At 38.5% G+C, this 14,463-nt stretch overlaps 1 protein-coding gene across 1 annotated transcript; it reads right to left on the reverse strand.

Annotated features, from left to right (window-relative positions):
- Positions 1-1,368: 1,368 nt before the first annotated feature.
- Positions 1,369-13,581, reverse strand: DTD2 (D-aminoacyl-tRNA deacylase 2). The gene is made up of 3 exons (XM_049899227.1): positions 13,347-13,581; positions 5,577-5,646; positions 1,369-2,073 (listed from the first exon to the last, which is right to left on the reverse strand). The coding sequence occupies exons 1-3, from the start codon at positions 13,455-13,457 to the stop codon at positions 1,748-1,750; spliced, it is 507 nt and encodes a 168-aa protein (XP_049755184.1). The 5' UTR covers positions 13,458-13,581; the 3' UTR covers positions 1,369-1,747.
- Positions 13,582-14,463: the final 882 nt, after the last annotated feature.

Below are 14,463 nucleotides of genomic sequence, written 5' to 3' on the forward strand. Positions count from 1 at the left end.
TCAGCAGATGTTTAAGATATTTATTCATGTTAATATCTCCATCTTTTTGGTAATTAGGAATATCATTATTTGGTTTCTACTCTTAAGAAACATCTTTTAAAATTAGGTCAGAGGAGTTCTCAAAAATGGGAATATTACCTTTCATTGACCCATTTATTCTTTCAATTTTTTATATTCTCTATCTTCCCTTGCCTTTTGTTATGGACTGAATTGTATACCCCAAAAATATCCATCAACTTGGCCAGGCCATACTCCCAGTATTATGTCATGTGAAGTGATTTTCCCATGTGTTTGTAAATCTTGCCTCTATGATGTTAATGAGGCAGGATTAGAGGCAGTTATGTTAATGAGACAGGACTTAATCTACAAGATTAGGTTGTATCTTGAGTCAATCTCTTTTGAGATATAGAGAAGCCAGCAAAGAGACAGAGGGACCTCTTACCACCAAGAAAGTAATGCCAGGAGCAGAGCTTGTCCTTTGGACCCAGAGTCCCTGCACTGAAAAGCTCCTCAAACAGGAAGAATGATGACAACGACCTTCCACCAAAGCTGACAGAGAAGGCCTTCCTCTGGAGATGGCACCCTGAATTCAGACTTCTAGTCTACTAGACTGTGAGAGAATAAATTTGTTTGTTAAAGCCATTCACTTATGGTATTTTTGTTACAGCAGCACTAGATGGCTAAGATACCTTTGAAAAGTACCTTATTAGCGCTCTCTTATATCATTAATAGAAAAATTATTTTAAAAAATCATCAAATAAAGTTGAAATGAATGAGTCAACTTATTTTCAAATAATTTCAAGTAGAATGCTCCCCTTGTTTCTTCCTTTTACAGTAATATAATTCAAAAGGAAAGGAACTTCCTACCTAAAAAGTTTGAAGTTGAAAAAATATTAACCAATCTATATCTTAAACGGAAATGCTGGTGGTGTAGTGGTTAAGTGTTACGGCTGCTAACCAAAAGGTCGGCAGCTTGAATCCACCAGGCACTCCTTGGAAACTCTATAGGGCAGTTCTACTCTCTCATATAGGGTCACTATGAGTCGGTTTTTGTTTTTTATATCAAATAAAAACAGCTTTTAATTCTCTATACCTTGTTCTTATTTCAACTAAAGATTTCTTAAATAACTTAAAGTGCTTAGATATCCATGGAGCATACTATTATAATACACGATAATATTTCTATATTAAATTTTCACAGATCATTATTATTTTCACAGATTTATTATTAAAAACAATTGTAAGCAACATATTCTTTCATTACAAATATGGAGAATTGAAATTGCAAAACAAAACTGACAAAGTTATGATTGGTTTGTGGATTTTACCTAATTTTAATGTAAGCAGTTATTATTGTTACATACTACATAAATTTGAGGGTATAAAAAATGATTTTTTCGTGATTGCACAAAATTCTTCGTTGCAAAATACTTCAGATTATGTAATCTTTTAAATATAACTCCCTAAGAACATTTACACAACGACTATGAAGTCAATAAAACATCTTTTCGAACTTTTGAGTGGAAGGGTAAGAGGAAAGCAGGATGAAAAGTGATGGAGATCCCCAATTTAAGTGACTTAGCAAGCTCATCCAATAAGCAGGTTGCAGTTATGTGTAGGAGCCAGGTGTTTTGTTGAAAAATGATGCAAAATTTGGAAATATTAGTGTTTAAGAAGGAGGAGAAAATCCAGTAACAGTTCATATCATTTTATTCCAGAAACAATCGTAGAAACAAATTTTAATTTTTCAAAACTCAATTAGGTGTGTGTATGGTCCATTGGTATCCAGCTTTAACACCTGCCTGTTCCCGTAAGTGCCGTGTTCCACCACAACCCCAGCTTCAGCACACTTGCTGTTAGCAGCTAATTCTTTTTCACATAGAGTCACAAACTGGGAATAAAGTTCTAACCCGTCTTCTTTTCCAGAGTTACAGTGATACTGCATGTTTCTTCCTTTGACTTTTCCCCCAAGAGTGGCCTGAGGAATGATAAGAACGTCGCCAGGCAGATCCAATATAGAGACATGCTTGCCATTTTCCGTCTCACTTAATTTCACATTTAACAGTGTATTAACTGGGTGGGAAGAAAGGGAACACATTCTCAAGTGAAAAACAAACATAAAGAAAACTACCAATCTTTTAGTTAGTCAACAAATCCCATGTTTCACACTCAATTGTCAGCTCACGCTTCTTACCAAAAGTCTGTACTTCAATTTTTTTAAACAAAACTTTACTGTGTTTCAGGTGAAAGTTTACCTAGGAAATTAGACTCCCTTCAACAATTCATACACCAACTGTTCTGTGACACTGGTTACAATACCCACAGTGTGTCAGCATTCTCACCATTTCCACCTTGCCTGCCCTGTTTCCATCCATCCAGGTTCCCTGCCCCTCCTTGCCTTATTTTTGCTTTTGGGTAAATGTTGTCTGGCCTCGCATAGTTGATCGTTTAATTTCTCGCGGGTGTGTACTCAGATTTAAAAACTTCTTCACTAAGCTAAATGATCTAAGCAAAAATAGGGCAAATCTGCTACAAAAAACTGGCATGGTGTTTTAAATCTGACATGGCAGTTAAGATCACCTAACAGTAAAACCCTGGTGGTGTAGTGGCTATAGTGCTATGGCTGCTAAGCAAAAGGCTGGCAGTTCAAATACACCAGCTGCTCCTTGGAAACCCTATGGGGCAGTTCTACTCTCTCCTTACAGGGTCACTATGAGTCAGAATTTACTCAATGGCACAAAACAACAACAACAGTAAATCTATCCAGGAAAGGTCTAAAGAATTAACTGTATACTGGAACCTCAAAATATTGTTGTCCCAGAGATACATGAGAAAATTTTACCTTCCTGGCTCCTTTTCATATTTCATTAAGTAAAGCACATTGGAAAAAGACCACAACAAATCCTACTCACACCAAATTCTGCTTTATTACAAAGACTATTAATCAAAATTTTTGTGCATTTATTAAACTTACTGGTAGTTGCCTAGAGTTCTATGTTAAGAGACCTGGCTACAGGTTCAATTTCATTACAAGACAGCTCGTTTTGTAGTTTCATAACCTCAAAAGTATTATAAACATGCACTAATCATTCTACAAATACATAACCCACTGGTAATATTCTAGGGCAAAGGGTAAAAGCAAAAGCAAGAATCATCAGAAACTCATTGTTACTACTGAAAAAGTAAATTAAAACATATAGGCACCAGCACTACTTCATATACATACAAGAAAACACAGTCATATTATTTTTATAACATTTATGAAATCATACTCTTCTAGCTAATGAGAAGTGTCCAAACTACGATAAAAATCTATGTGTAGCTAAAAACTGAAACTTAGAAAACCTTTACAATCTCAACAATAACCATTTTGAAACAACAAAAAAAGACGCTGAATAGAAATAGCCTTGGGATCTCCCTACCCCTGTAAAGGTATGAATGATTTTTGCTTGCAAAGAACAGATTAGTCCTAAAAGGACAAAGAGTGAAAGAGAGAAAGTATATAAACCTCACACTCCTGCCCAAAAATGAGGTTAGAAAAGGCATGCTTTCTGGCAAGATAGTCAATGGTTTCAATTAGATTCTGTAGAAAACAGCAGTAAGGATTCATCATGCTCCCCCATTCGTCAAATCAGGGAGTTAACCTGGTAAAAACCTGCCAAGATGAACACCCAGATGAGTTCCCAAGCTATGCATCAAGCACTATCAAATTTCACTTAACTAACGTCTATTTTTAAATGCCTCTAATTTTCTCCATTACGAATAGGACATTGTTTATATAACTAGCCCATTTATTGACTGCTTCTAAGAAACCATAACTCTCCAGAGCACTTCATGGCAACAGAAATCACTACCCAGCTATCCAGGCCTCAGACTAGAAACAGACTAAACCAAAAAAAAAAAAAACCAAACCCACTGCTGTCGAGTGGATTCCGACTCATAGCAACCTTATATGGACAGACTAGAACTGCCCCATAGAGTTTCCAAGGAGCACCTGGAGGATTCGAACTGCTGACCTCTCGGTTAGCTGCTGTAGCACTTAACCACTACGACACCAGGGTTTCCAGTAACAGACTAAGTGAGTAATTTTGGGAAACAGTGCAGAAAGGAAGGACAATTTATTATACTTTCATATACCTCCCTCTACTGGTTAGCCATGAGAATTCTACTATACTTTTTATGGCCAATACATATTTAATCCAAGGCAAAATATTAATTTAGGTAAGTGGACAAAGTGTCCAATACTCAAGCATAAGAACCTGGCAAATCATCCTCTGTAATTAAAAAAAAAAAAAAAAGCCTGTTACTGTTGAGTCGATTCCGACTGTAAGAGCAGAACTGCCCCACAGGGGTTTCCAAGGAGCGACTGGAGGATTCGAACTGCTGACCTTTTGGTTAGAAGCCAAGCTCTTAACCACTGCACCACTAAGACTCTGTCCTTTATAACAGAAGCCCTCATTTCATTTTCTCCTTAAACCCTTCAATGGCTCCCTATTAGCCTCTGAATTCAAATTTCAAATTATTACACTTGCTGGCTTTCTATCCTCACCTATCATAATTCCTTTTTAAATCCAGTTTTTACCCTCTGACAAAGCTAAAAGCTAGTCGAACATGTTTGATATACTAGTACAAAATTCCCTCTAAAAGCTTTAGCTCTTTGTCCAAACTGTTCCTCAATAAGCTATTTACCCTTAACTTTTGCATGCGTGCTTCAACAACCCATATGTGTAATTTAAATTTCTTTTTAATCCAACTACAGGTGCTGACCTTTATTCATGAGAATATAACTGGTGCCCAACCTTAGGGATAGCCCCATTATTTCAGGATCTTTCTCTTTTTTTTTACATATGTTAATGATTTGATTTGGTATGAACCTGTGTAATTATCACAAGGAAATGTGCAGTGCTATGGACTGTCCAGCAAACTGGGAAGTTACAGGCAGATAAATTATTGTTCAGAGATGTCTGAACACTGACTCTGCTTTCTCTGTCAATGGAAGCAGTGTGGCTTTGGTGACATTGAGTTTGGTTCAACAACCAGGAGAAACTTATATTTATACATATTTCCTATAAAGAAGTGAATAAATGATTAGTGTAAATTTTTCCATAATAATGATGTGAGCCTCAGCTGTCAAGATTTAATAGAAGCCCCACACCTTTTACAGACAGTGTCACTGGCAGCTACATGGCCGTGTTAGGAACTCTGGGGGCTAAGGAAAACTATAAGAAGAAATGTAGCATCTGTTTCTCCCTAGATGGCCACTCTGCTTCCAACAAGTTTCTGTATCTTTGGCTGAATCTCAAAGTGCACGGTTGGTATGTGCCCATCTATAAGCCATCTGAAATCCTGCAGGATGTTTTAAAAGAATTTTACCATACTTGGTTACTTGATACTTTGGAATAGGCAGAAAATACTAGTTAAAATACTAGTTAAAGCTAACAACAGTAGACAGAGTTAAATCATCTCTAACTTCCATACCAGCACAAATTAAGATCGTGCTTTTTGTTCCTTCTGGTTCATCTGTCTGTTGCTGCCCATTTTTTTGTCTTAAAAAAGGAACAACATCAAACACGTACCCATTTTGGGAAGAAGTTCTTTATCAGCTCCCTTGAAAAAGCACACGTAGATCACTAGTCCTCTCTGAACCTATGAGAAATCACAATAGTGAATTCAGATTAGAAAGAAACTTCTAAATAGAGAAACAGAGCTGAACAGGTAAAGTTTTACAATTGTTCTAGGCCTAGAGGCTAAAAGCAAAGGGAGATAAATAAGTTTTACAGTAGATTTGATACGAGAAAAAAATCTTTTTCCGCTTTCAATTACTTCAGTTATCATTTCTTTAAAAAATTAAGTTTAAAATACAGCCAAGGACAGTGAAGACCACAAGTTATACCTTCAAACATTTATAATCAAAAACATTGGGACCATCAACCACCTCCTCCTCCCTAAGTAAGGCTGATAAACTTAGAAATAATTAGTTTGCAAGGCCCCATTTATTCAATACCAAGTAAAATCACATTATACCACATATGGCTGATGGATAAACAATAGTGTGACTAATGTCTTTTGACATCATCATTCTTTATTCTTCCTAATCCATTTACTCGAAAATAATGAAAATAAGGGTCTGATTCTATTTCAATAAACTCTATGAAACTGTTTTATTATTGTTGTTGTTAATGCTTTAAACAAACATAGTCATCGTTGTTGTGTGCTGTCAAGTCGATTCCAATTCATAGCAACCCTACAGGACAGAGCAGAACTGTCCCATAGAGTTTCCAAGGAGCAGTTGATGGATTTGAACTGCTGACCTTTTGGTTAGCAGCCTCGTTGCACCACCAGAGCCCCTGAACATAGTGATTAAAAAAAAATTCCATGATATGATATAAAGGTTGTTTGCTATCAGAGAATGTGGCCTACATTTATGCCTATTTATTTTATATAATGACTTGGATATGTCTTTATTAGCTCAAGTAGGACAGAGACTATTTCCCTTACTCAGTGCAATGCTTATAACTGTATGGAAAAGACACACTTGATAAATGATTTTGATTCTGATCATTAAATTTTTTACTTTGTTTATTAACATTGTTGGCTCACAAAGAGCTATTATAAAAATTAATGAGTTAGTATTTGTAAAGTGCTTACAATAGTGCCTGGTTCACAGTAAGTGCTATAAAAAAGAAAACAAAACTTGTTGCCACTGAGTCGATCCTGACTCATAGTGACTCTATAGGACAGAGTAGAACTGCCCAATAGGGTTTCCAAGGAGCAGCTAGTGGATTCAAACTGCTGACATTTTGGTTAGCAGCCAAGCTCTCAAGCCACTGTGCCACCAGGGCTCCAAGTGCTATATAAGTATTAAATGAGTTTGTAAAAATAAATTTAAGGGGACAGGCAGCATGATTTCACATTTTTAACTCCCAAATCACTTTGCAGACTGTTTTGTAAATGAAAGGGACTCAATTTGTCTGTTGTCTGCATTAACGTTCAAACTGTATTTCCCAAGCTCTATGTGTTATATAAATGGTTTTATATGTAAATGTAGGTCTGCACTCACACTCGATTCACCTGGAAAAGAAGTCATTTCTAAAGGTAAAACTGTGCTTCTAAAACAACAGGCAAGGGACTCAAATGCATACTCATAATTAGGAGATACTGAATGACATGGATGTCTGCACCACTGTCACAGGCCTCATGGCTTCAGCAAGAGACAGTATCTTAAGTATATTCATATTTGGACACTTGCAATGTCAGAATTAAGTATCTGATTATTTGCAGAAATAGACACCTGTTCTTTCCACTCACCCACACTATCTCGTCATTAAGGTATTTTTTTTTTAGTTTATCTCAGTAATAGATCTTAAGTTGAGGCCTACAGATTCCTCTCTTCAAGTCAAAATCAATTTCCTTGTAGCTTCTTTTTGCTTGATATATATTTTTTCATCTTTTGATTTTTAACTTTTTTATGTCTTTGTGTCTAACGTGTTATCTCTTACAGGCAATATATTGATAGGTTCTTTTTTTTTTAATCCATTCTGCTACTCTGTCTCTTAACTCATGCATTTAATCCCTTTACATTAAAACTGATGAATGACAGGTATGAATTCATTGCTGTCATTTTACTACACTTTTTTTTTGGTGGTGTTAACGGTTTCTTTGTTTCCCATAATTTTCTGTGCTGAGTTCTTTCTGTATGTGGATTTTCTTTTCCTATCAATCGTTGTTTCTGTTGTTTTTACTGAGTCTTTTTTATCTTCTTTATTTTGGTGAGTAGATATATTAATTTTCTTTGTGGTTACCCTGAAGTTTACCTTTATCCTCTTCAAATGAAAACAGTCTGTTATATCTTGAAATCATCTTGACTTCCTCCCCATAAGGAAGTTCTGTTACTACACCTTTTATTCCCACTTTGTTTTGAAGTTGTTCTCATTTACAGCTGAACATCTCTGGCTCCAGTAGTCAGTTTTGTAGCTTTTACTTCTGTAGAATCTTTATCTGAGTTGGTATCCTAGCTGATGCTGTCATGTGTCTTTATCTCAGGTTGTTATCTGATATCGTTGGTTCTCTATACAAAGAACTCCTTTTAATATTTCTTATAAGGCTGGTCTGGTTTTTATAAATTACCTTGATTTCCATCATTTTTGAAGGACAATTTTGCTAGAGATATGATTTTTGGTTAACAATTCTTTTCTTTCAGGATTTTATGTATGTCATCACATTACCTTCTTGCCTGCATAGTTTCTGACGAGAAATCAGCACTTAAGTGTTACTGGTGCCCTTTTGTAAGTGGTATTTCATTTTTCATGAGATGCTTTCAGAATTTTCTTTGTCTTTAGTTTTGGAAAGTTTGATTAGGCTATGTCCTGGTGAATTTCTTCTGCAGTCTATTCCATATGGGGTTCATTGGGCTTCTTGAATGGAAACCTTCTCGTCTTTCATGATATTTGGAAAGTTTTCTGCCAATATATCTTTAAAAATTCTCTCTACTTTTTTTTCTCCTCCTCTTCTGGAATTCCTATTACATCTAATTATTCCTCTTGATGGTGTCCCGCATAACTCTTAGCCTTTCTTCATTTTTTCTTCACTCTTTTTTCTATTCCTCAAACTAATTAGTATCAAGGGATTTGTCCTCTATTTCGCCGGTTCTTCCATCAATTCAATTCTACTTCTGTGTCCTTCCATTGTGTTAGCTATTTCTGATATTTTATTGATAATCTTTTGAATTTCTAGGTTTTTAAAAAATTTTATTATGCTTTAGGTGAGAGTTTACAGTTCCAGTTAGTTCCTCATTCAAAAATTTATACACACAGTTTTGTGACTTCGGTTGCAATCCCTGCAATGTGACAGCACTCTCCCCCTTTCCACCCTGGGTTTTCCGTGTCTATTCATCCAGTTTTCCTGTTCCTTTCTGACTTCTTATTTTGCATTTGGGTAGGAGTTGCCCATTTGGACTCGTATCCTTGATTGAACTAAGAAGTACATTTCTCATGTGTGTTGTTTTTTTTTTCTATAGGCTTGTCTAATCTTTGCCTGAAAAGTGGGCTTCAAGAGTGGCTTCAGTTCTGAGTTAGCTTGGTGTTTGGGAGCCAGAGTCTCAGGGGATTCCTCCAGTCTCCGTCAGACTAATAAGTCTTGTCTTTTTTATGAATTTGAATTTTGTTGTATATTTTTCTCTTGCTCTGTCCAGGATTCTCTGTTGTGATCCCTTCAGAGTGGTCAGTGGTGATAAATGGGTACCATCTAGTTTTTCTAGACTCAGGCTGGCGGAGGCTGTGGTTCCTGTGGTCCTTTAAGGTTAATGTTTTCCTTGTGTTTTTGATTTCCTTCATTCTCCTTTGCTCCGCATGGGATGGGACCAACAGATGAATCTTAGATGGCCCGCTTGCAAGGTTTTAAGATCCTAGACACTACTCACCAAAGAGGATGCAGAACATTTTCTTTATGAACTATGTTATGCCAATTGACCTACATGTTCCCCGAGACTATGGACCCCAGGCCTCAGCCTCAGCAACTCAGTCCCTCAAAGTGTTTGGAAATATCTAAGAAACTTATATGACTTTGCCTTGGTCAAGTTGTGCTGACTTCCCCTATACTGTGTCATCTTTCCCGTCACCAAAGTTGACATTTGTCTACTATCTAGTCAGTGATTTGCCCTCCCCATTTCTCCCCACCCTCGTAACCATCGAAGAGTTTTTTTTTCTGTATGTAAGACTTTTCTTGAGTGTTTATAAGAGTGGTCTCATATATTTGTCCTTTTGTGATTGACATATTTCACTCAGCACAATGCCCTCCAGATTCATCCATGTTGTGAGATGTTTCGGGATTCATCAGTGTTCTTTATCATTGTGTAGTATTCCACTGTGTATGCACCATAACTTGTTTATCTATTTATCTGTTGATGGGCACTTAGGTAGTTTCCATCTTTTTGCTACTGTGAATAGTGCTGCAACAAACATGAGTGTGCATATTTCTATTCATGTGATGGCTCTTATTTATCCAGGATATATTCCTAGGAGTGGGATTGCTGGATCATATGGTATTTCTACCTCTAGCTTTTTAAGGAGGCGCCATATCATTTTCCATAGTAGTTGTACCACTTTACATTCTCACCAGCAGTGCATAGGAATTCCAATCTCCCCATAAGCTTTCCAACATTATTTTCTAATCTCTGTTTTTGATTAATGCTAGTATTGTCAGGGTAAGATGGTATCTCATTGTATTTTGATTCTAGTTGTTGTTTTTGTATGATTTCTACCCGTCTATTGAGTCTGTCATTTTGTTCTTGTATTTATTTTCCTGAATTCTTCTAGGGTTTTTTCTGTGCTTTCCTTGATCTTTTTGAGGATTTAAATATAAGTCCTTGAATTCCATCTCAGGTAGTTTTATTATCATTTCTTCCCAGGAAGGTTTCCCTTTACTTTGCCCACTTGTTTGAGCCATCTCATCCTGCTTATTCATATCACTTGTTATTGTCTGCTGTCTCCAAGGCATTAGGGTGTTATTTTATTTATTTATATATTTATTGACTGTATGTTTGTTTTGTCCTTATTTTTTTGTTTTGATATATCAAGACAGACAGGGTTGCAGCAGTGGAGGTGGCGCGGTTGGGGTGGATGCGTGTCACTGATCACTGAGTGGGCAGTGCAGCAGAGGGGGGGTGGGGAGGTTTGGTGCGCTGCCACCAGTCATCAGTCTGGTGGCGCAGGCGTGCATGGTGCTGCTCACAGGTGGGCAGTGCTGGGTGATGTAGAAGCATGCAGTGCCGCTCACTAGGTGGGCGGTGGAGGGGAGGTGGGCGCAGTGGACACCTGTCACCGATTGTGAGTGGGGCAGGGGTGGGGGAGAATAGGTGCTCATACCTTGGTACCTGGGTGGGTGGGAAGGTGGGGGTGGGGAGGCTCACACCACTTGTCACCAGGCGGCCAGGGGGACAGAGGAGCATGCTCCTCCGATCATCAGGTGTGAGTGCTGGGGTACTCCCTGTAAGCTGCACCCAGCAATCAGGACATAGCCCTGGCCAAATGCAAAGGGGGGAGGCTGTCCCAAGTCTGGTCGGGTAGATGGCTTCCTGCTGACAGTCTAAGGATCTACTACTCTGTGTGCACTACCCCCTCTAATGGTCAGGGACTGCCTCTGTGAGTGGTCCTGTCTCTGGTTCCTGGCTCCCTTCCTGCTCTGTGGTTGCCAGGATTCCTAAAGCTCTTGCCTGCCGTACTGCACTTTCCCTTCATAGATCCAGTTCATGTCCTGGTCATCTTGCTTCACTCCATGTTGTCTACACAGTTTCTCTGTCTACTGGGAATTCCATATAGTTGCCTTCCTATGCTCCTCACTTGAAGTTACTGCTTGTTTTGTCTCAAGATGGCCATGCTGCATCAGACTGAATGACAGAGCACCTCTGATCCGTAACTCTTCTCATTCGCTGTTTTCATTTAGTTTCTTCTTCCAATTGGCATTTGATCTAATTTTTCATCCTTCCTTTTGATGCTTGCAGTTCTAGGATTGTCATCTGTACCTGTTTTGTTTCTTGGGTCTTTGCTGTAAGGTGGCAGCATGGTGTGTCTGACTAAACCACCATCTTGGGCTGTCTCCCTGTAGCTTCTTTTTGGTATAAAATATTTCCAGTACACAGAAACGTATAGATAATTCTCATTATAACTTTAAAACATTCACTTCCCAGAAAGAAAATCATTAGTCCATGATAACAAAGGTCTAAATGAATGAAACTAAGGATAAGCAAAGTAACCTTTGAATCCTTTAACAATTAAAATGTTTAAAAAGAAAAAAAACTTCTAACAATAGAATAGGAAAGAAAATACTTGAGAAAGGGAAAGAATTTACATGTTTTCAATATCTAATTACATGTCAGCTCTTTAACTTAGTCGTGTGTAGGCGTGGGAGGGAATGCTTTAAACATATCTTTAAGTTTATAAACATGAACTGATAGTTTGGAAGGATAATATAACATATCTATAATTTTGCATAAGGAGATGTGGCATGAACATAAAAAGATAAAGCAGCATGGAAAGGATCTAAATAAATATTAATAGTTTGGGGTTTATAGTGCCATATGGTTGTTAGCTACTGTCTAGTTGGCCCTGGGCTCATGGAGACCACATTCACAAGACTGAACTGCTGTAAGGGTTTTCATTTGCTGATTTTCAGAAGTAGGTCGCCAGGCCTTTCTTCCTAGTCTTAGTCTGGAAGCTCTGCTGAAACTTGTTCAGCATAATAGCAACATGCAAGCCTCCACAGTGGTGGCTGCCCTTGCTTAAGGTGCAGTGGCAGGGCACTGAACCCAGGTGGGGCAACTATAAAAATAGGTCATTCTTTAGTACGACAGCAAACATAAAAGGAGTAAGATTTCAAAATATGGAAGAGAAATCAAGACCACACAAAAGGTCCTTAAAAAAAAAAAGGATAAGCAAAAAAAAAGAAGTTTCTAAGAGGAGAGGAGAAGATACAGAAATATTTATGCTTATAAATAGTTCCAACTTAGCAGAGGGTAACAGACTCTTAAACAGATTTAAGAAAGATCACCTACATATGATAGTTCATTAGTAATATTTAACACAGTGATTAGGATTGTCAAGGATCGTCAGATTTGGGTCAAAATTCAGCAGATGAGTGAATGAGATTCTCCTACATCAAAGTTTCTAAGTATCTCCAAAAGTCTTACTTACGAACTAATTTTTTTCTTACATTTCAACTTACTCTGAAAATAAGTCGAGGGCCTTAAAGAACATTTTATTCGGGGTGGGAAGGAGGCTGTCTTAAAAAGTCAAGTATGCAAGTAGAACGAAACCATACTGGTGAAAATTATTTAAAATTTTTTGGAGAAAATGTGTTCCATAACGATGCAACATTATTGTAAAAATAGTGGTGTCCGCTTCTAGCTGGAAGTCAGTCAAATTTTCTAAGTCTCTTGAAAATAAAATTGTTTCTTGGGAAAGCTCATTTCTATGCTAAGACTTAGCTGCAGCCAACATAAACGGGAAGTTCTATGAAATCTGGAGTACGAATCAAAAACATCTGAACGCTAGCAAATCTAATCTACAAGCTCGAACCAGACCTGCAGGAGTCAGGAGCAGCCCCAACAATCAGAAGGGCGCGGCAAGGCCTTTGCTCTTATGAAGCAAGAGGTCTGACACGTTTAGGCCTAAAGTTCACGCAGCTCAAGGAGGTAAAACGGCAGCCCCCCGTGGGCAGTGGCGGGCAAAGCAGCCCGCGGCCTCGCGCCGGCCACAGCAGTAGTCCGGAGGGGAACTTGGGGGAAGCAGTCACCGCGACAGCGCGCCAAGAACCGCCCCCAGAGCGTCAGAGGACGACGGAGACGACGTTACCTCCACCCACTGGGCCGCGGCGTCCCCCTCGGCTGGGCGAACTTGCAGCTGGGCATGCAGGCACTGCTGCAGTAGCGCCCGGGCCTGAAGCGTCCGGCCGCTTTCCGCCATGGTGGGAGCCTGCGCTGCGATCCGACGCGTTCAGGCTTCGCGCCACACCAGCTTCGGCCCGCGCGCTCAGGGAAGTTAGAGCCCCGCGCGGCCCCTTCGACCGTCCGAGGCTCCGCCCCACGCGGGGCGGAGCCTCTGCCTGGTTCCCAGGTGTCCCGGATGTGCCAACTTAATAGCCTTGCTTGAGCTCCTTCTCAGAACCTACCCAGCTCTGTAGAAGGCGTTGAGTGTGTACTTTTAAACGAAGAAAACTCGCTGGACCTCTTTCCTACAAACCTTTTGAAGAAGCATTTTTCAATTGCGAAAGCTTAGGTTTCCAGATATTAAAAATTTGAAACCTGCTTGATTTAAGCCCAGATTATGGCCATTATGCAGATAGATAAGTAAACAGAATGAATCAGTTGAATCAGGAGACAAGAGGAGAAGGTACGAAAAGCTATAAATCTTTCAAAAGTTTCCTGACCCCAATCAATAAAACAGCGCTTCCTCTCTATCAGGAATGCTATAAATCATTCTGACCCCTCAGTTGCAAAAATGTATTGGTATGGTATGTGAATACACATTTGGGGATCAATCCTTTAGAAAATAGTCTCACCAAAAAATATTCCTATTAAGAAAGCTGTGTGATTTTTAATAAATTATTACTACCAATTTAAAAATTAAATGACGTATTCTCATGCATACAATGTTAAATTCTGTGATACATTTCCTGTAAATATATATTCAAATATAAAATGAAGCAAGGGCTTTTCTTTCCCACATAATATATTACTTAAACATGCATCAGATTAGCATTAATTCTTCCTTGGGCTTGGAGGGTTTAGACAAGGAATAATAGTGTTACTCTGATTGCATTACCCATGTCATTGATTTGGGCTCAGTTAGCACAATATGCCTATAGATTCTGGTCTGTTATTTTAGAAGATGACATCACTGACAGTTTTGCTATCCATTTAAAGTAGTGTGACTGAAAAAAACAATCCATGTATGATCAGCCGTCCTTTCT

Source organism: Elephas maximus, chromosome 10, assembly GCF_024166365.1.
Source record: "Elephas maximus indicus isolate mEleMax1 chromosome 10, mEleMax1 primary haplotype, whole genome shotgun sequence".
Lineage (NCBI taxonomy): Eukaryota > Metazoa > Chordata > Mammalia > Proboscidea > Elephantidae > Elephas > Elephas maximus.